This window comes from Vicugna pacos, chromosome 11 (genome assembly GCF_048564905.1).
Source record: "Vicugna pacos chromosome 11, VicPac4, whole genome shotgun sequence".
Taxonomy (NCBI): Eukaryota; Metazoa; Chordata; class Mammalia; order Artiodactyla; family Camelidae; genus Vicugna; species Vicugna pacos.
Genome location: NC_132997.1, coordinates 36169426 through 36189891, shown reverse-complemented (window position 1 = coordinate 36189891; position 20466 = coordinate 36169426). Strand labels below are relative to the sequence as shown.

Below are 20466 nucleotides of genomic sequence, written 5' to 3'. Positions count from 1 at the left end.
TCACACCACCTTGCTCCTTCGGGTCACTGCCCCTGCCCTTCGACTCCTTCTCCCAGCCTTGTCTGAGGCATTACATAAACCCAAGTGCTCTCAGCCGAAAGAACCGCATTGTCAAAGTTGTTCAGAAGTCTGCCGTCGGCAGCAGATGGCCTGCTGACATTCACAGGCTGAGTTTTGAAACTGCATCTGCTTTCCCACATTCCTGCCATCACATAAAGCATCATTAATAAATGTTTGCTTCAAAACTGGTGCAGTGGGTTGCAGTGTTGGGAGGTATATCTTTCTATTAATTGGTCTGATGTCCCAAAAAAGGCATGAGGTGTGTGGCTAAAAGGGGTTACTGGAACTCACAGTTACTGGATGACTTCAAAAGGCAAGCCCTGAGTACAGCCACCCTGGAAACCCGCTGGCTCCTGGTTGTGTTCCTTCTCTCCACCTGCGGTTACCACCCCAGCTGCGGGAGCATCTTCCTTTGTTATTGTCAAGTGGCTTTTGAATAATCCTAGGCTTCTGCAACCAAATGCTTCATTGAGGGTTTGACCCAGTATTTTTATCATGTGAATCAAGTGGACTTGGCCAGGAAACCTAGGGTTTCTGTTTTATTTTTGCATAAAATTTGGGTCCTCGGGGGTGTCTCCCTGACTTTCCACGGTAATTCATTCCCTTCAGCCCCAATCAGTTTAGTTCAGCCTACAGCTGTAGAGCACACAGAACATACTTGGCCTGTGGCTTGGCCTTGGGGGATACATGGATCAACATAAACAAGTTTACATCTCTTAAGGGGCTCACAGCCCAGGTGGGAAACAGGATGCTAATTCAGTAGCCCTGATGGGTGTCTCAAGCAGACGTGGCTTGGATCTCTGTTCTACTCTTCCTGCTTGAGTAGCCTAGGACAGGTGATTTTTACCTCTCTTGACTTCTGTTTTCCCATCTGTTGAATGGACATAAGAACATCTAGCTGGCAGGATCATGAAGGGCATCAGTGAGACTGTGCCTGTGAGAGCCTCTGGCCTGGCCCCCCACGGGTTCTTGGGCCCCGGAGGGAGGCAGCGTTTCTTGGGACCCTGGACATGAGCTGCTTGGCATGAGCTGCACAAATTGAAGCCAGGGTAGCATCATCCCCATGCTGACTCCCTCCCTCTCTCTCCCCTCTTTTTCCAGCCTGTAACCTCATGACCCAGGGGATTTTGGCCTTGGTCACATCCACCGGCTGTGCATCTGCCAACACCCTGCAGTCCCTCACAGATGTGATGCACGTCCCAGACCTCTTTGTCCAGTGCAGCCCAGAGGGGTCTCTGCTTACTGCCTGCCACCTGAACCCCAGCCCAGATGGCGAGGTCTACACACTGGCCTCCAGACCGCCCATGCGCCTCAACGATGTCATGCTCAGGCTGGTGACAGAGCTGTGCTGGCAGAAGATCATCATGTTCTACGATAGCGCATATGGTGAGTTAGGGCCACAAGCTGCTCTGGGGCTCCGGTGGGGGCACAGCTGGGCACTGGGAGACGTAGGAGCTGGACCATCACCCTTGGCAGCTGAGTGTTTATGGAGGGGGCTGGGTGTGGATGGCGGTTGGTGGTCTGAGCTGAGTGGGCCTCTGAGTGGTAGGGCCCAGCCTTGAGCTTCATGAGTGGGGGAGGAGCTCTGAAACCAGATCTGTAGACAGGCACTAAAGTTGCCTAGCAACAACTCCTTATCATGTCAGCTAAAGTTTGAATCATCTTAGAGTTTTCAATAAAATATTAATAAACTGCTGGCAGGGATCCGAAGGGCTGCACCTAGGCAGCGGTGGAGGCTGGCCAGCATGGGTCCTCCCAGAAGCCTCCTCTTCAAAGAGTGCCCCTCTCAATGGACGCCCTCCTGGCCTTCCCACCTCCTTGCCTACCTCTGCCCTGAGCTGCTCTCAGTTTCAGAGTCTCAGGCTGGGGCAAAGGTCAGGGGGAGGGACACCCTGAATGTCATGGAGCCAGGCTGGGGTTGTGTAGGTCTAGGGACACTGGGCATGGCTAGACATGGCTTCTCTGAAGACTTTCCCTATGAAAAAATAAAATCATAATTTGCTTGTTAGGAAACCAGAAAAATGGACTTTGAAGGAATTGCTTCAGGTTTTCTTATGGTTGCTCTGTGAAAACAGATCAATTCTGGCCCCAAAATAAAACAGTTTCCATGTTATGAGATAATTGAGATTCACATGCAATTATGAGAAGTAATGTAGAGATCCTATTGCCCCAACACCTTGCCTGTCATTCCATGTCCTAAGCAGGATTTGACCTTGTCCATAGGCCGTGTTCATGTTCACCAGCTTTCATGCCCTTGGGTGTGTGTATTCACTTCTGCGCAGTTTGTCACATGTGGATTCATCATCACCACAGTCAGATGCCGAGCAGGTCCCTTACAAGGATCCCCATGCTACCCTTTTATAGCCAAAGCTACCCATTACATGTCTTTAAAGGGTGTGGAGGACTGGGGAGAGTCAGCAGCCACATAACTGGGGCCAGGATAGCAATGGGGTGGACTCTCAAAAGTCCTGTTTTTCTCTCTTGGAGAAAGAATTCCTTTGCCAAGAATGTGACTAAGAAGAGAAACCAGCATACATTTGCATTTGCCTAAATACTCTGCATCTCTAAGATGGGAATGTTTTCCTCAGCTCTTGAGCAAATACGCTGTTTGGAGTCTTCCAGGAGGAATTGAAGAAGCAAACAGTTACTGTGCTCAAATAAAGATGAGGTGGTGATGGGGACAAGGGAGGCTGGAGGCTCTGGGCAATTGAACTGGACTCTGTCCAGGACCTGGCCTCTCTCTCCCACCCCCATTCAACCCCTGGCCCTGAGGAGGAGTTGGAGATCGTCTCACAGCATCTCTCATGGGCCCAACCTTCCCCTGAGAACCCCAGGGGCTCAACCCTGACTTTGTGGGTGCTCTGAGGCTGGGTCCCTTGGGGAGGTGTAGACACTGCCAGTGCTGGAGGGGTGCTGTGGTCCAGTGTCTGCAGGCCCTTCCCACCTCTCTTCTCCTGGCTCTTTTGCTGCCCTTCTTCTCTGATGTATAGAAACTCTTCAAGCCTTGGCTTCTTCTAAGGCCTTGAGGTGGCTTTGAGGGGAACCTCAGCCATAGGAGGCAGGCATCAGCTTACAGCCTGCCCACCCCATCTGGGCTCCTGTTATTCTTGCAGACTGAATGACGCCTGATGGCACTTGCTCAGACTCACTGTTTTCTTCTTATTACATTGCTTTCCCCCCTTGGCTCTAAGATCCAGTCCTCCAGGAAGGACACCCTGATCTCCACTTGTCTGCAGACTCCTCCCTCTCCCATGAAGCTGGTTCCTTGGTTACATGCTCTCATAGACACGCATCTCCTTCCCTCAGCCTGCTCTCAGCTTGTTCCGACACACTCCGAGGGCTGATCCTTGATGGACACTTACTCCTACTCAGACTGTGAGCTCCAGGAGAGCAGGCCATTGGCTGTTCACTGCTGTGTCCCTACTGCATCCCTGCTGCTGAGCATGGTGGCCAACAGAGTTGGCCCTAAGAAATTGTCACTGTGTGAATGAACCAATTCATTTATGAGGACATAGACTTTTCAAACAAGTTTTTGCACAAGAAAATGGAGATATACAAGGGTACTGCATAGTCTTTACCTCTGAGGTCGGGGAGTTGAGCTAGGAAACAGATGTTTCATTCTGTTGATACTCTCCCCTGCCCCTCTCCTCTCCTCTCCCACCCAGAACCTCCAATCAAACCAAAAGTATGCTTTTGTTTTCTAACATGGAGACCTTGCTACCTTCATGGGGTTGAAGTTAGTTTTCAACAAGACTGGCCTTTATTAGTGATTCTATAAAGACACAGGATGACCAATGGCTTTTCTTTGGTAGACACTGCAGGCAATTTGTCAAGCCTTGAATGCTGTGTTGGAAAGGATTCTGAGGATGCGTGTGGGCTCAGCAGTAGAAAGAGCTGGGATTGCTCTAAGAAGGATCATGGTGCAGGGGAGAAGCTGGCAGCAACCTGCTCTGTTTGCTGAGTCTGATCTGTAAGGTGGGGGCAATTAAAGCCTCTCTGAGCTGCCTTACACTTGGCTGCCTCTGTCCAAGGTGCTGATCCATTTGGCTTTAGACGTTCTGGAGGCCAGTGTTCTTTCATAGGGATCTGTGCAGGACTTCCTGTCTTCACCTGCCCTGGTCATTGGCCCCCTGATTTGAGAATCTTTGAGACCAGGTTTCTACCCCAAAACATTGTGTGTAAACCTTTAACCATTCCCAACTCCTCTTACTTGTTTTGGCCATGCCCCTCATGCACAACCCAACCTCTGGCCCATTTTCAACATGTTAGGTGAATCAAAGTGGTATGGTGTTTGATGCAGCCCAAAGAATGAGGGGTTTGGGTGCTCCCTCAGCTTGGTTGGCACTCGTCTGTCCGAGGGCTGTGGATGGATTTATATTGCTGAAACGCCCACAACAGATGGTGTCTCCCTGATTCCTTGAGGCCCTTCCTTCACCCTACCACTGCAACACTAGCTGTGATGAGCCTAGTTAAAAAGCAAATTGAGTGTAAAGACTGTTTTATTCCTTCCAAAGTCGAACAGAAGTGGTTTGGGGATATAGTGACTTTTTTTGATGTTGATCTGCAAGTATTTTACATGTTTTAATTTATTTAAGCCATTCTATAACTCTCTGAGGTAGGATTATTGCCGCATTTAACAAGTGAAGAGCATGAAGCTCAGAGAGATTCTTTTTGACCTTGATGCCCATGCACTTAGCAAAGGCACTGTCCTATTTCTGCAATCTGGGGCTTTCTGGCTCCAGCTTTCTTCTCCTGTCCCCAGCTGGGTACAGCTGATGCCGAGGAGATGTGTGGAATGGACTTGGCATGCCCTATGTTGGTGCAATCAGTCACTTTAGTGAATGTCATATGTAAGTTCTCACCCTTGCAGGGTGAGGACTGATCCTCCCTCATTTGCCCCTCAACCTCCCTTTAAACAGGGGAATGTCCTGCCCTGAGTGAAGCCTGAGGATTGGGCATGTGAGTCAAGAGCCAAGGGCCAGAGAAGCAAAAGCAGGTTCTAAGACAGAAATTGGCAGAGGGGTGGGAGAGGAGTTTGTATGTGGTTTACAAAATGCAAGATGTGCCATTTGGTAAAATTCTGTTGAAAATACTTGTATGCTTGTTGTGACAGCAAAAGGAAAAATAAAAGAGAAGCTGACATTTGGGAGAGAAAATCTGTAACATTAAAATATCAAAAGTTTGGATTGAACAGAAGAGAGAACTTTCTGACTTGCCGCATCAAATTCTGGGATATTCATGTGTGTGCTGGGGAGGGTGTGCTAGAAACTACAGCCACAATTTCTCCCAGGTGAACACATTTGGATGAGGGGCATATTTATGACGGGCTCTTAGAAATCACTGACTCATTCATTAAACAAATATTCACTGAGTCCCTACCAGGCACAATTATTTTGCTAGGCGCTCATTTTAGATGAAGGAACAGACGGGTGGAGTATCTTGGTTAAAGCTGAACAGTGCTGGGATGGGAAGGCAGGACCCTCAGGGCTCTGGGGTGTGGTGGTCCCTCTTGGCCTCTAAGCCAGCTTATAGGCCTGGGTTGAGTTGGCAGCTGGGATCCCACAGAAGTAAAAGCTTCGCGTTCTAAATGTGCACCCATTTTCTATCCATGCTTGTTTTCAAATTATTTTAAAAAGCTTAAAATTTACACACACTTACAATGTTTATGTCTAATTAAAACAATGATAGTAAAGTGAACTCCCATGAACCCAAGCCAGTTTAAAACATGTAAAAGAGCCCTTGTGGGTCCTAATCCTATTATGTCCTCCCCTACCGACGGGGCATAACCACTACCTTGATTGTGTTATAACCAGTTCTTGCTTTTCTTTATAGTTTATCATACAAGTATGGATCCTAACATGCCTATTGCTTGGCTTGGCCTCTTGGTGAACATTAAATATATGGAGTTACACTTCTGTACCCTTTGGTGATGGTTTTTTTCATTCAACATTAGGTCTTTGAGATCTGTTCATTTGATGCCAGTAGGTGTATTCAATCATTTTTATTCCTGCAAAGTCATCACCTGATTTATTATCCATTTTGTCACTGTGGGCATTTGAGTTGTTCCCAGGTTTTTGCTATTACAATTGATGCTGATAAGAAGATTCTTGTCTTTCTGTGTTCGTGTGCAAGAAGTTTTTGAGGGTCTCTCTCAAGGACCAGAATTGCTGGACTGTTGGGTCTTTGCATGTTTCACTTTATTAGTTTATTCCAAACTGTTTTCCAAAGCATTACTACCTATTTTGACTGCTGTCTGCAGTGTACAAGAGTTCTCGAAACTCCCCAACCTCACCAACACCTGGTATTGTTTTTACTTTTAAGATTTTCACGTGGAATGGTGTCTTACTCTGATTTTAGTTTACGTTGCCATGATAAAAGGTGAGGGAGGTTGAGCATCTTTTCATATATTTATACATTATTTTTGTTTGCTCGCTTATGAAACACCTGTTTAAAGTTATTAATTTTTATGCCTGTTTTTAAGATTGAGCCCTTTCTTTTGTAAGTTAAGTAGGTTAAATATCTTCTTTGAGTGATTTGTCTTAATTCACAGTAATTCTGTATTGTATTGTTGTCAAATTTATTCATCTTTTAGACACATAGCTCTATTTCCTGTCACATTTAAGAGGCCCTTCCCTATCCAGATGACATAAAGATAGTCTCCTGCTGAAACCTCACTCTGTCCTGAGGGCAGATGTTGTCCTCCTTCCTGGGTGTCTGCAGCCTAGTTTGTAGCACTGCATGCACATGGATCCCGATGCTAGACCATCTTTGTCTTCACCCAGTTGCCCGACATTCCTCCCTGATACTGCTCCACTCGGCCGTGGCCACTGGGCTGATCTTATTCTTGGTGGTGATTGCACAGGTTGTGGCATGGTGGTTAGGAAGGGCTTCCTGGAGGAGGTGGCATGTAAGCAAGAGTCTAAAGGTCTAGTAGGAGATAGATCAGCAAAGGGCACTGCGGGGAGGAGGGTAGGAAGAGTGTCCCAGGCAGAAGGCAAAACATGCTGGAAGACCTTGGGGCAATGCAGAGGAGAAAGAGCATATGGTTGGATTGTGGGCAGTGGCCATGGGTGTGGCTGGAGCTATGGGCCAGGCAGGCCTTAGAGGCCTCACTGATGATCTCAGAACCCCCAGAAATCTTTGGGAGCCATACCTTGCTACCTCAGGTGGTGCCTTTAGGTCCTGTTCTTTACGCCCAGGCAAGAGACCCGAGGACACATTTGGAGTCTTCATCTCCAGAGGGCCCTTTTGCCTGTGTCCAGACTCACTGACCACCTACAAAAGGAAAGAAACTGATGCACAAAGAAGAATTGTGATCTGAGGACAAACCCCAGACCCAGAGTCCAAGGCAGAGTCAGGACTTGAACTTCCCAGATGAGCCAGGTAGTCCAGATGTCAGTGAGTAACAGCTCACGTTTGTCCAGCCCTCACTCCGAGCTGGGCACTGTGTAAGCACCATAACTGCACCAGCCCACTTCATCATTAATACGGCAACCCTTCGAGATGGGTTCATGCTATCCTTGTTTTACAGACAAGAAAATTATGGCTCAGAGAATTAAAGGGACTTGTTCCAGGCCATATGGCTGGTGAGTAGGGGGTTGGCCAGGTCTGATTCCCAAAGCCCAGGTGTCACAGCTCTGCTCACAGCCTCACAGTCTTCATGGCAAAGCTGTGGGGAGCGAACACTGCAGGTAGACTCTTTTCTTGATTCATAAGGACTTACTGTAGCATTGTTAGTAACAGCAGACATTGCCAACAACTTAAATGTCCCTCCCTTAGCAGATTGGTTACATATATTAGGATACATACATTTAATGGAAAATTGTGGTTCTTCATGTATTAAGAGGCCATAGTTCCAACACACGTGCTTAGCTCACGAAAGCAAAGTGAGAACAGTGACATGAGTATTGCTCTGTGTAAAAGCAAGCTCACGCGTGTGTATTTGAGTACACACACACACAGACCTAAGGAAGCGCTGTGCTAGGGACGGAGGCACAATGACTTGGGACAAGGATGGAGATATATTTTTCACTGCAGATTTCTAAATACCTCTTAAGTTTTGTGTCAAGTGCAAACAAAGAAGTAAGTAAATAAAAAATGAAATGTGAGTTTTCATCCTTCCCTCCTACTTACCGCCCATGCCGACTTCTCTGAGCTTCTGCTTCCTCATCTAAGGAACAGGAATGGTCTTTTCTGAGCTGCAGAGTAAAACCCTGCAGAGTTCCTGGCACATGGCAAGTAGTCTCTATGATAATAACAAATCACACTAGGCCAGGGAGGAGGCTGGGCGGGGGAGCGCGGGGGGCACGCGGGGCGCGGACACTCACCACATCATGCCGGAGGAGTCCTCGCCCGTGAGGTTGCTGGAGCGCGGCCGTGCGGCGACCAGCTCGGGGCCCGCGCCCGCCGCCGCCGCCGCCGCACGCGCTGAGCTCAATGTTTCGCGGCCGCCGCTCGGCCCGCGCTGGGCCTCCCGGAGGGACCGCGCGGCCGCAGCCGCTGCAGCCGCAGCAACCGCCGCCTCGGGAGAGCTGCTGAGCGGCGGAACCGCCCGCCGCTCGGACCAACTGCCAGCAGCCGCTCGCCTGCCTGGCCAACGGAGGGCGGGTGGCGGAGGGAGGGGCCCGGCCTAGGAGGGCTCCGGGGCGGGGCCGGACAGCGAGCGCGCCGATTGGCTCCTGTGGCCCAGGGGCGGGTCTGCGCCCTTAGGAAAGACACCTGTGTGAACTGGTGTCCACATAATTTGCATTCTTTTTTTTTTCTATTAGGAATAATTTTGCTGTGAACATGTGTATACCAGTTTTGTGGGGATCTATATTTTCACTTCTCACAGCTATCTGCCTGAGATTGTCACGGCTGGCTTATAAGGAAACTCTATGATTGGCCTTTTTAGGAACTGCCCGACTGTTTCCCAAGTGGCTGCACGATTTTATATATTTCCACTAGTAGACTATGAGGGTTTCAGGTTATCTCTAAATTATAGCCAACATCTGTTACCATCTGTCTTTTGATGACAGCCATCCTCATGGTTGTAAAGTGGCATCTCCTTGTGGTTTTGGATTGTGCTTCCCTGATACTGAGCTTCTCTCATATGCTTTTTAGCCATTAGTTTTGTCTTCTTTGGAGCAACATGTATTAGCAATTATATATTCTAGATAAAAGACTTTTCAGAAATATGATTTTTAAAAAAATTCTCTCATTCTGTGGGGTGTCCATTACTTTCTTGAGAATGTCCTTTGAAGCAGAAAAGTCATTTAATTTTGGTAAAGTTTATTTCTTTTTTCTGTTCTTGCTTGTGTTTTCGTGTCATAGCTAAAGCTATGTTGACTCCCAAGTTCACATTTTGGCTCTTTTTACCTTCTAGCCTGGTACTGCCTCTTCCCCTCTCCAACCTGCTTGCCTTCCTGAATCAAAACTAACCATACCTTAATTGATCCATCCTAGCTCCAAAGTGGAAACACATGATAAGGGTTTAGGCATCAGCCTTTCCTACAGAATTTGTGTGTTAATGGCAATTACTGGCCTAATGCTGAAAGGATAAACCTGAGCAGGTGGAACTAACCTATCAGTCCACAGGTGGGAGAGGATTTGGGCAAGGAAGGGGCAGGCCCAGGCTTCGGGGAGAGGACAGGGGGGAATAGCACTCCCACCTCCCACTTTCCCTTCCCCTTCATTGACCTTGAGGTTCTGCATCCGTAATGCGATAATACAACCCAATCTGGCAAGGTGGGGATGACACTTTACTCATGTCATTTATGAGCAAGTTCTTGGTACTAAGTAGTGGTCTGTTAATTGTGACTTTTCATCTTGGTCTGGCTGATAACTGAAGTGGGTATCCCCTTAGCATGAGATTGATCCCCCTTTTAACTCAGTCTTCTTAGCCTTCCCACATGCTCTAGGATGCCCTGGTTCTGTCATGAGACAGAGAGCTTCATCTTCAAGATCTAAAGTTGTATGAAAGAGTATCCAGGAGTTGGTTGTGAGGCAAGAGCCTTGTCAAAGCCGGCCACCATGATGGAGGGGAAGTGCTCTGTGTGCGGCGCTGTGGCACAGGAAGGGCAACAGTTTGGAGCTAGGCCCTTCTGAATAAGATCCACTGTCCCCTGCTTGCTGGCCCCTGAAGACCTTAATTAGCACTTCTGAGAACCAGGATTCTCACTTGTAGAATGGGCTCAGGAAAAACCCTGCTTCACTGTGAGGCTTAAAAGAAATGACAGTTCAAAAGGGTTTTGCATAGAGTTTGTGCTCAATAAATGCATCCTCTTCTCCTTGTCAAACATTCAAGTGTGAAGGGCTATTGTTTTAAGAATTCTTCTCAATATTTTTGGCTTCTGGCCTTGGCAATTCAAGATGGCAGCCTGTGCCCCAGCTGGACTTGTTACAGTCATTGTGTTTTCCTTCCTCCCCATCAGAAGAAACTAGTGCAAACTTCCACATCCCTGACAGCAGGCAGGGAGGGGAGGGTCAGATGAGGACCATCTGCTCCTTGTTCCCCTGCAGAAGGGCACTGGCCAGCCATGTTTAGTGTTCAAGTCTCCCCCTGTCAGGTCCTTTGGGCTTAGATCTCACATCCTGATGCTTTCAGAGGGGGTGGGGCAGAAAAGCTGGATCCCGCACCAGTGTCACTTGAGCCCAGCACTTACCAGGTTTCACAGGTGAAACTGGAGAGGAGCCTGGGCCCTGCTCTCATGCCTGAGCTCATGTCCCATGCTCAGTGACTTTAGACAAATTGCCTAACCTCCCTGTGTCTCAGCTCACTCATCTTTAAAACAGAAGTCACAGAGATGAAAGTAACTCCCTCATACAATTTTTTTTTTATGAAGACTGAGTTATGCAGGCAAAGTGCTTCATCTGGTGCCCAGAACATGGTCAATAGTTAATAAATGTTAGCTGTTTTCTTATGTTACTCATATCATCATCCTTGATCCCCGCAAGCTGCCCAGGGCTTAAGCAGGCCATATGTGATGTATTCCTTTTCTAGAAAAGTAAACCGAGGCTGCAAGTTTCATGGCCCGGGAGCCCACAGGAACGAGTGGCCGAGCCTGGATCCCTGCAAGATACTGCATGACAACAGTGTCCACACCACTACTTGATCGTGCCCAAACACTGTTCCACAGGCCTGCCTGCACGGGAAAATGCAGATTCCTGGGCTACTCCTCAGATCTACTGAGGAGCCAGAGCCTGGAAATCTGTCTTTGTAAAGTGCCTCTCAAGGAATCCCAATGCCTAGCTGCTGTTGGGGTCGCTGTCTTCATCCCCGAGCACAATGCTCATGGGTCAGTGCAGGGCAGGGGGACAGGACAGGTGCTCCTGAAATAACAAACAGCTTCACAGCCAGCATCCCAGGTGGACAGTGCTGCCTGCATATAAAGTAGGAGCTTACTGAGGTGTCGGGGAAGGAGATGGTCACTTTAATGCACACCAATTTTTTTCCAGCTCACTGATTTCTTTCTAGATTAAATAATTTCATTGCATCCTGTGGCTTTGTAGAGAAAGTCTATTTGCATTGATTTGGAACATTCTTTGCCAAGATATTATATTTGCCCTGGACACGGCTAATTGAAAGGAGGTTGCCAAAACAAATGTGGCCCTTGGCAAGGGGCCCCTGGGGACACAGGTGATCCAAAAATGGCACTGTACCCGCCCTCCACAGCCATTCCTCCTGTAAAGGTGGAGGCACATCTCCCCAGAGGGAAATGGCATTCACCCCACACTTGCTCTGACTTTGATCTGACCTACTCATTGAGAGGCCTCTATTTCAAATACATTTTCAGACCTGCCTTATTTTCCCTCATTCAGCAATGCGAGCATGTCTCCTCGGCCATGTGCTGGGTCTGACACCTTTAATATGCTCAAAACCTCGGCAAGGACCCCGCTCCCACGTGGCTGAGCATAGGTTATAATATAGCACAGGGAAGGCTGTTGTAGGCAAAGGATCAGGTAATGAAAGTCATAACCTGTCCCACTCCCATGGATCCTATCATCACTGTTCTTTATTCTGACCCTGATGCTCCTTAAGGATACACAGGATTTTAGCAGAGCTCCCCAGGGGAAAGCAGAATCAGTGGTCTGAAGATACAAGACAGTGTGGACCCACCTTGGCTGTGCTGAGCAGATTTTTCCTTTGAAGTGACTCCCATTGAGGCCTACTGCCCTCCTTGAATTGCCTCCTAAGGATTGAGGGACAACCCCACTGTCCTGTGAGCAGACCACTTGCTCCCAAAGATCTACATCACACACACACTAAAGACAACATAATTTAAATATACCTACAACATTACACTTACTGTTAAAGTGTTTTAATTAAATAGATACTTAGAGAAGGTTGAAGGGAGAGAAAAAGGGTCAGAGGTAGACACAGATGGGGGCTGGACACAGAATTATATACTTGTATATATGTCACAAAGGCAGGGTCACAGGGAGTGTTGATGGAGGTCCTGAGCTGGGCCCTGGGTCCACAGCAGACAGGAGAGAGGAGATCGATGCCTCACAGGACCTGCAGGGAGAGGGTGGGAACGTGTTGGGGCCACTTGTCCGCATCCCCACCCTGTGTGTCTGGTGCAGAGAAGTGAGTCTATCCAAACAAAGACACACATGGCCCTTTGCTGTTCACATTAACAATAAAATGTCAACGCAGATTTGAAATGTATCACACAGCGTCTTTGTCCCATTGCGTCTAAAATGATGTTGAACTTGAAAAAAATGAGATGAACCTCTATTACCGGTCACTTTTTCACTTACCAGGTGTAATGATTATATCCACTGAAAATCCTAGAAAACATGACTTTCAAAAATGCGTCATGTTCCTTGTCATCCCTTGTCCTTAAAGGACCTGCTTCTATTGCTTCTGTTGCCAGCTTCCTCCACAGCCATGTCTTCTTCATCTCTGAAAGCAGAGCCCTGTCTTGTCTTCCCCAGGCAGCTTCTAAATCTAGGATCCCTCCCTGTACTTTCTGAGCACGAGCCCTGTCCATTTTCCTAGGATGGCAGGCAGTTCCCAGCATGTCTTCTCTCCTTCTCTGGATTCAGAGCTTCTCCCAGACCAGGAAGCTCCTCAATCAGTTGTCACCCTGTTCTCTGCTCAGGGCTTGACATACAGTAAATAGTCAATCAAGATTTGGACATCAGTCACCTAAACAAGTTATGCACTGGTTCTGATGTCATCCTAAAATTAGAATTAAATCCCAGAAAAGAATCAGGATGTCTTGAAGTAGAAGCGCTGGTTTGTTGTTTGCAAGGTCTGCAAACCAGGAACACACAGTTTTCACCTGTAATGGACAGTATGAACCCCGGGGGTTGATGGGTTGAAGGACTGCTCAAAGCCAAACCACAGAATGCATAGGTAGGTGACTTGTAAGGGGATTGGACGGCCCGTGCAGCCTGACTACAGATCCTCACAGCTGAACTGCAAGCTTTCCATGACTGGCTGACACTGGAACATCTCCTTAGAGGTTTCACCAGGTGGGGCCCTTAGCAGAATCACAGACAGGTGTTCTATGTGGTTTTCTAAGAACTTGGAAGTATGTGAGTGAACCCCGGACCATCACGAACTACACATTATCTCAAGCTTCCAAAACCTTGAAGTGGACAAGGGGTGTCGGGGATTGTGTACTGAAGGCTTTTTCTCACGGTGAATTTGGTTTTGCCTTCAGACTTGGGTGTGATCATTTCTGGCCATGTCCTACAAAGTGACACTGAGCCTGTGCTCCTAAGCATCAAGGTTGAGCCTCAGCCCAGGCAGGCCTTCCCCTGGCTCCACTGAACTCTCCTTTGTCTGCTCCCAGTTGAATCAGGGACATTTATCTTTCCCCCTTCAAGAAGAGCTCAGAATCTCCTCCATCTGAGGACCTATGTTGTGTGCATGGGGGCATCCATCTTCAGGCGGAGAAGAGGGAGGTCACTGAGCGTGGTCTCACTCAATCACCTCAAAACACTGGATCCCCGGAATTTATTCTGATGAACATCATCGGTGCCACCACCCCGTATTTCTGGATTTTGGGGAAAGGCAGAGGTCCCTCCCCAGCAGAAGCTGAATGCATGGATGACAGTTCTGTGGACTGGAGAAGGGCTAGGCAGTGGGTCACTGCTGGGGTACCCTGAGGGACCAGATGGCCTCTAAGCACCTCCCAGGAAGCCTGGCCTGAGGCTCGAAACTTCCTGCACTTTCCATGGAACCTGATAAGTTTTGCAAAGAATATTCCTGCTCATCTGAGCTCAACTGGGTGCCAATGTTGCTAATAAATGTCCCCTGCAGGGAACATATCAAAGAGCATCCTTGTACTTAACACAACGTACTGCCTTGTTTTCAAGTTTTAGGTGTGTACAATTTAAACGAATAAACAATGATAATCATGGTCTTCATCCATTACTGAGCCAGACACAATAGATTCCAAGGAATATGTTATCACTTCTGAGAATAATCATGAATTGTAAATTCACACACATCTCAGGAACAGTGGGTGTCCTGGCACAGAAAGCAAGGGAGGCAGCAGAGACTAACTGATACTTACAGCATGACCCTCTGCTCTGGCTCAGGCGCTGTCGCAGGCAGGAGAGCTGGAGCTGGCTCTCCACCCAGAGGGGTTTCCCCAGCGGGTTCTGGAGCTGGTGCTGTAGCTCCAAGAAGGGAAACTCTCATCAATAGGACTGCTTTCCCACGTGTCTCCCAAAGCCAGGGGAGCCCTCACTGCTACTCAATCAAATCTCACTCCAGGATTCCACCCCCAGGGAGTCTTCCCAGGCTCTGCTCTGTGGGGTCCAGTGCCGTCCCCTCCCCACCCACCAGATCCCCCACCCTGCATCCTCCTCACCATCACTGTCTGCCTCTGGGAGTTCCAGTTGCTCCAGCTGTGCCAGGAGGAGGTGGGCCTGCTGCTCCAGGTCTGAGCCAGGCATGCTGAGCTCTACGTAAGCTACAACGGTCTTCAGGCATGGGAATTCTGGAGGCTGGTGGAAGTCGTCTGGGTACTGGAACAGCCAGGTGCCCAGGATGGAGGCCATGGCCCTGGGTGCAGTCAGGGGGACACCAGAGTCAGAGGCTTAGCCTTTCCTACCACATTGGGCTCCCAGGGTAGCCCTGCAGGGACCGGGGACTTTTTGCCTTTGGCTCCTGCCCATCCAGAGGCCGGCTCTGCTCCATGTCCCATCTCAGCTGGCAGTGTGGGCAGAGGCGGGCTTGGACACAGAGGAGGGGCTGCTACAAGCCTTCTGAAGGGACAGCACTGGCTCAATGGCGTGACCACCTGTCCACTGCTTCAGGGACACCTGTCACACTGCTATGTCCCTCTCCCTGCCCCTCCCCACTGGATGGCACGTCTGTGAGGACAGGCAGGCTGTGTGCTCTGCGCACTGCCCTCTAAGGGACACAGGAGCTGCTCTATGAGTGCCTGAGCCAGGAGGGAACAGACAGGCTGTGTCGGCCATCCAGGCTGCCCACGGGCCTCCTCACTCCTCAGACTTTAGCTCCTGCACCTGCTGGCTGCACAATCCTCCAGGGACCCTGCCTGGGTCTCCTTCTGCCCCTGCCACTCAGCATCATCAGGATGGGCTCAGCTGTCCCCTGAGGCTCCCTGGGTCCCCTGAGCACCAGCTGAGTCCCCACCATTGAGGCTACACTAGTTGGTGGGCACGATGCTCTCTACCCCTTGTGGTCTGTGTCTCCCAAAGGGCGTGTGGGCAGGGATGGGATGGATAGGGGATGCTTGTGGGTTTTCTTCACTTTTGACTCTGTCCTCTGACCTCCCAGATGCCCCTCACAGTGCCACAGTCGCATCCACAGCTCTCTGGGTCTTGTCTCTTCTTTGCCAGGGGAAGCCCTAGGACTTCTGCTCTCAAGCCAGACTCACAGGATATGCGGGATCCAGGATCCCGCCCACCTCTGCCCAACCAGAGAGCCCATAGCTTCACACACTATTTGGGGAAGGAGTCCTTCCCGCTTCAATCCAAGAGACTCACTGCTTCAGCTGGTGCAGGGGTCCCCCGTCCTCTTCCGTAACAGGGAGGACGCATCCGTATCTAGAGGAGAGCAGGAAGGCGTCACATGGACTGTCCCGAACACACTAGCTGGATGTGCTGTCTAGTGTGACAGTGTGACACCCGAGAGAATGGAAGCCCTGGAGGGCAGAGCTGATGTCTGCTCGATGTATTAAATGATGGTTGTTCCTAGAAAAGCCCCTGTCCCTGGGGGCCCTTTCTATACATTTGAGGAATGAGTGAGTGAGCCCACCTGGCCCCAAGGCGCACATCTCAGTGGGCCTGGGACCCCACTTGTCCCTCCCAGGGATCACTGTTCTCACTCTCCCAGGACAGGGACAGCTAATGGCGTCACCGATCCCCTTTGAAATGGGAAAACAGTTCCACCCGTGGCCAAAGTCCCAGTGACACAGGAGGCAGACGCTAGCTCTTGGGCAGGAGGACAATGAAATTCGCACAACCACAGCCCCGCCAGCTGCCCTTTCCGTGAGCCAGGTCCCCGGAGAGCACCTTCCATGAAGATCTCCCTCTGTTCCTACCCTCCTAGGGCCTGATCCTCTCTTGACCCCAGCGTGCAGGGGGGACACTGAGGCTCAGAGAGGTAGAGGAACAATGCCTCATGGCTCTGATGGTAGGTGGCCAGGTCCCCAATGTCCCATGAAGACACAGTGCTCACCTTTGGAACAGATGGTCCAGCACCTGCTGGGCGGTGGCAAGAGCTCGATAATTGCCCAGAAATGTGTTCACGTAAGAGGGGTGCCCGCCCAGGACGGCAGGCACCAGCTTTGCCACCAGCTTCTCCAGCCTGTGTCGCTGGAGGCTCCAAGCCCTGTAGGCCTCATCCCCGCTCCCTGATGGTCCAGCTCCCCCCTGGGGTGGAAAGAGGAAAGACATGGATCAGAGGCAGCACCGGGGACCCCCAGGCACTTGGGGCTGGAGATTAGACCGAATCCTCAAGCCTCAAGCTCTTGTGCCTGAGGTGGAACAGGGGAGCCCTGAAGCAGATCCTAGGTTCTCGGCATCACCAGTACCTGGGGCGAAGGGCGATGATGAAATGCATCAGTGTCTCAGATCCCTGTGTCGGCACCACAGTGCCGGCCCCTCCCTGCATGGACCACATCATCCCCGTGACTGCTGTCACAGCATCCCATTCTAGGGATGAGAACACAGCGGCTGAGCCTGGGGTGGGAGGGCTCAGGATCTTCAGGTTAATGTGGACACGTGGGGATGGAGAAGAAACAGGACAACGTGTAGAAAAATGCAGAAATACCCTTGACTTCACATAGACTGAAGTTCTGTCCGAGTCTCTTTCTGAGATTCGGACTCATATGTGGGCACTGACTTTGCGTCTGGCCAAGGCAGGGCCTGGGTTGTGACGGCAGATGGGGGAGACGGGGCATCAGATGCCTTTGCCAGCAGCTCTCTTAAGAGGCAGCCCAGGGGAGTAGCGGGGCAGCAGCGGGGCCCGGGGCTTCCTGGGTGTGGAGTCTCCTCGCTCGCACTCACCCTGAGCGCGTCCTGGGCTCTGCTGCTCTCGTGGGGCACCTGCGCCTCCTGCAGGGAGGTGGAGCGGGGATCTCCGTGGACCAGGTCCTGTCCCGTCCCGTGTGTGGAGTCCTGTAAATACAGTGCCCAGAGGCCAGGCAGGAGCCTCAGAGCCCTGTCTGGTTCTCCGACCCACTAGACATCTCCAGTCCTGACACACATCCACCACTGTCTGCACAGACCTCCTTCAGGGGCAGAAAAGCTGACAAAGTGGGTGCCTTGTATTCCCGTTGACCCAGAGATGATGCCCCTCAGGAGTCCTCTTTCCCCCTTATCAGCCCTGTCCTTGGGTGCGGCCATGACAGGACCACCGGGTCACCAAGTGTTCAACAAGCCATTCCTGCCCAGAGGGGACACCTCCTCTCAAGTCCCCCTTCAGCGACATGGAGATGAGGGAAAGTGGGCCTGCCCAGGGAGGGCCCCCCATGGAGGCCGGTCCCAGACTGGCCTTCTCCAGGCCACCCAGCGTTACCTTAGGTGACCTCCTCAAAATAGGCCACAGGCGCCTGGGTGGAGGGTTCCACAGACGCCTACAGCCACCGAAGAACCTCGCAGTCCAGGGTTTCCTGGCGGAGAAGCCCCGGGAGACCGGGAAACAAGAGGAGAACATCCTGTGTCTTCAACTGTCTCCAGCCAAGTGCGCTGGCTCTGGAGCTGTTGTCCAAATGTGGGTGCCTGGTAACCAGGTTCCATTTCGGTTGGGGTCTGTTAAGGAGGTGATGTCACTTCCTGGGGTCCACTTCCTGGAACCCCCTCCTCAGAAGACACCTCCACATGAGCCCTCTGGGCTGCTTGCCTGCTCACGCCCTTCTCCACGCAAACCCGCACCTTGCACAGTTAGAGCAGCCCCGCCGTCTCTATAGCTGCCGGGGGAGGTTCTGCAGGCAGCTTTGAGGAGACGCCCTGGCTTCCAGAATCCACTCCTCATCCTTACCTGTTCTCCATCCTGGGGAAGTCCTGGTGTGTGTCCAGGCCGGTGTGTCTCCCCAGCTGCCCAGTGGGAATGATTCTAGAAAGTACTTCTAGGGATGTCCTCAGGTGCAAGTGGAATAAGGCCTAAAAAATTGGAGAGTCATGTCACCTGTAGGTGTTGCCTGCAACCCAAGTTATCTTCCTCTGACTTCCTCCTCCACGTCTGTTCCTCTTATGATGGGATGCGATAATTCTTATTCAATGTCATTGTACACGGGTGTCTATGTGTGTGTCTTTGTATATGTGTGTGTGTGTGTGTGTGTGTGTGTGTGTGTGTGTCTTTGTAAACCAGTGCTCACACTCTGTGTCGCCAGCAGGAAACTGTCCCCACACAGGAGAAATGGGCAATAGCATCCTGAGGTCTGAGGGTTTCGGTTTTCTAAAGCAAACCGAGTGAGAAAGTCTGAGGCCCTTGCTGGAAGGTTAGAGCTCATGAGTCAAGGCCACGCAGGTAGCAGGGCTGGAACTGGGATCAGAGACAGCCTGTGTCCACTGTGCACACTCAGTAGCACAGTCCTGGGAGCAGGAAAACTGTCCGCTTCTCTGATTACACAGTCTGGCAGGCTGAACTTCTCCAGCTGGATATGCAGTGACCCAGGGACAGATGGGCAGATGGTGGCTGACATCGGTAGAGTGACGTGACCATCTCATAGGCTGCTTCCCTGCATTCAGGGAGCTTCCGTCCAGGTAGGAGGAAGGCCAGCGAGTAAACTGAACGACAAGGAAGGATGTGATCAGGAAGTAATCTTTGTTCTGATGGACTACAATGGGGACGTGAGAGAGAGCAAGGCCACGGGCAGCATGGCATGGAGGAAATGACAGTAGGGGCCTCATGACCGGGGGGCCCAAGATTCTCAACTCGGCATCAGAGATAGCAAGGTCAGGGCGAGAGGGTGCCCACCCACAGGGAGCTGGCCTCTACCTCTAGCTCCGTGTGGCGGTCTGGCCTAGCTGCTTACCAAGGTCACTTCCTCCTGTTCGTGGGCACAGATGCGGCTGGACTCCATTTCCCGGCCTCCCTCACAGTCGGGCACGCTCAGCTGTTGAGGTCTGACGGTGGCATGTGAACTTCAGCACAGCCCATAAAAACCTCCTACACGTTCTCCTTCACGTCCTTGAGACCTGAGAAGCCATACGTCGAAATGATAGATTCAGTGGATAAAAAGAACCTGGATCCCTGAACTCTGGCTAGGAGAAGAGCTACCCACCAAGGAAGATAAGCCCCTTTTGGACGTTACGCAAGTGAAGAAAAGCCCGGGATTGTATTAAGCCACTGAGATATTGGGGGTTCCATGTTCAGGCAGCTCCCACGAGACCGATTCACTGAAGTCACTGTGTCATTGCCACGGCTGCTCATTTGGCCCTTTCTCAGCCTTATCATATTACCACTTACCTTTTGACTTTCAGGTCACTTTTCCTTCCTATAGGTCCCACTCCCTCAAGTGGGATGGCAACAGGGCAGTCAGAGGTCTGCCCTTGTAAGGTGAGTGCTTTCTCTGTTCTCTGCTCCTTAAAGTGGATTCTGCCTTCACTGCTGTAGCATGTCAATGGATGCTCTTAGGGCCCTTGAAGCCATTTGTACTCTTAGGTGCTTTCTCTTTCAGTTCGCTTAGACGACATGCTTTCTGGACTAGCACGAATACAGTCCTTATCTCAGGCCTTCCCCAAATTGTGATCATGTCTGAACTAGCGGGGCCCGGCTGAGTAGGACAGAACTGCCCAGACGCTGCTGTAGCTGCTTATTTCCATGTCCGACTGTATGCTTTTTCAGGACAAGGAGTATTTCTTGGGCACCAGGCACAGTATCAGGCACACAGGAGGCGTTCAACGAACGCTCGCTGAAGGAACGAATAGGGTCACTCCATGTCGTCAAACACACCGGGATGCTATGGAAAGAATCCGCAGCTTTTGTTTTCC

The 20466-nt window shown here is 50.6% G+C and overlaps 2 protein-coding genes and 1 long non-coding RNA gene across 5 annotated transcripts in view; 1 reads left to right on the top strand and 2 right to left on the bottom strand.

Annotated features, from left to right (window-relative positions):
* Window positions 1–11254, top strand: part of LOC140699277 (glutamate receptor ionotropic, delta-1-like) — a 127740-nt gene extending 116486 nt beyond the window's left edge. Inside the window, exons 4-5 of the mRNA XM_072971120.1 lie at window positions 1162–1446; window positions 11042–11254. Coding sequence (XP_072827221.1) covers window positions 1173–1446; window positions 11042–11049 — 282 coding nt within the window. The 5' untranslated portion in view covers window positions 1162–1172 and the 3' untranslated portion in view covers window positions 11050–11254. The remainder of the gene's footprint in view (window positions 1–1161; window positions 1447–11041) is intronic.
* Window positions 6614–8542, bottom strand: LOC140699278 (uncharacterized). Of its 3 annotated transcripts, XR_012077327.1 has the most exons (4): window positions 8388–8522; window positions 8194–8305; window positions 7214–7335; window positions 6614–6951 (listed from the first exon to the last, which is right to left on the bottom strand). It is a non-coding gene; the product is annotated as an uncharacterized lncRNA (long non-coding RNA). The 3 variants fall into 3 exon arrangements; XR_012077328.1 differs by lacking the exon at window positions 8194–8305 and having other exon boundaries at window positions 8388–8542; XR_012077326.1 differs by lacking the exon at window positions 8388–8522 and having other exon boundaries at window positions 8194–8377.
* A 1089-nt stretch (window positions 11255–12343) lies between the features above and the next one.
* On the bottom strand, window positions 12344–18230 carry LOC140699279 (ral guanine nucleotide dissociation stimulator-like). Its single transcript, XM_072971122.1, has 7 exons — window positions 18050–18230; window positions 17539–17649; window positions 16709–16902; window positions 16015–16074; window positions 14871–15064; window positions 14571–14670; window positions 12344–12556 (listed from the first exon to the last, which is right to left on the bottom strand). Exons 1-7 carry the CDS (start codon window positions 18185–18187, stop codon window positions 12460–12462), a joined length of 894 nt encoding a protein of 297 aa, XP_072827223.1. The 5' UTR covers window positions 18188–18230; the 3' UTR covers window positions 12344–12459.
* Window positions 18231–20466: the final 2236 nt, after the last annotated feature.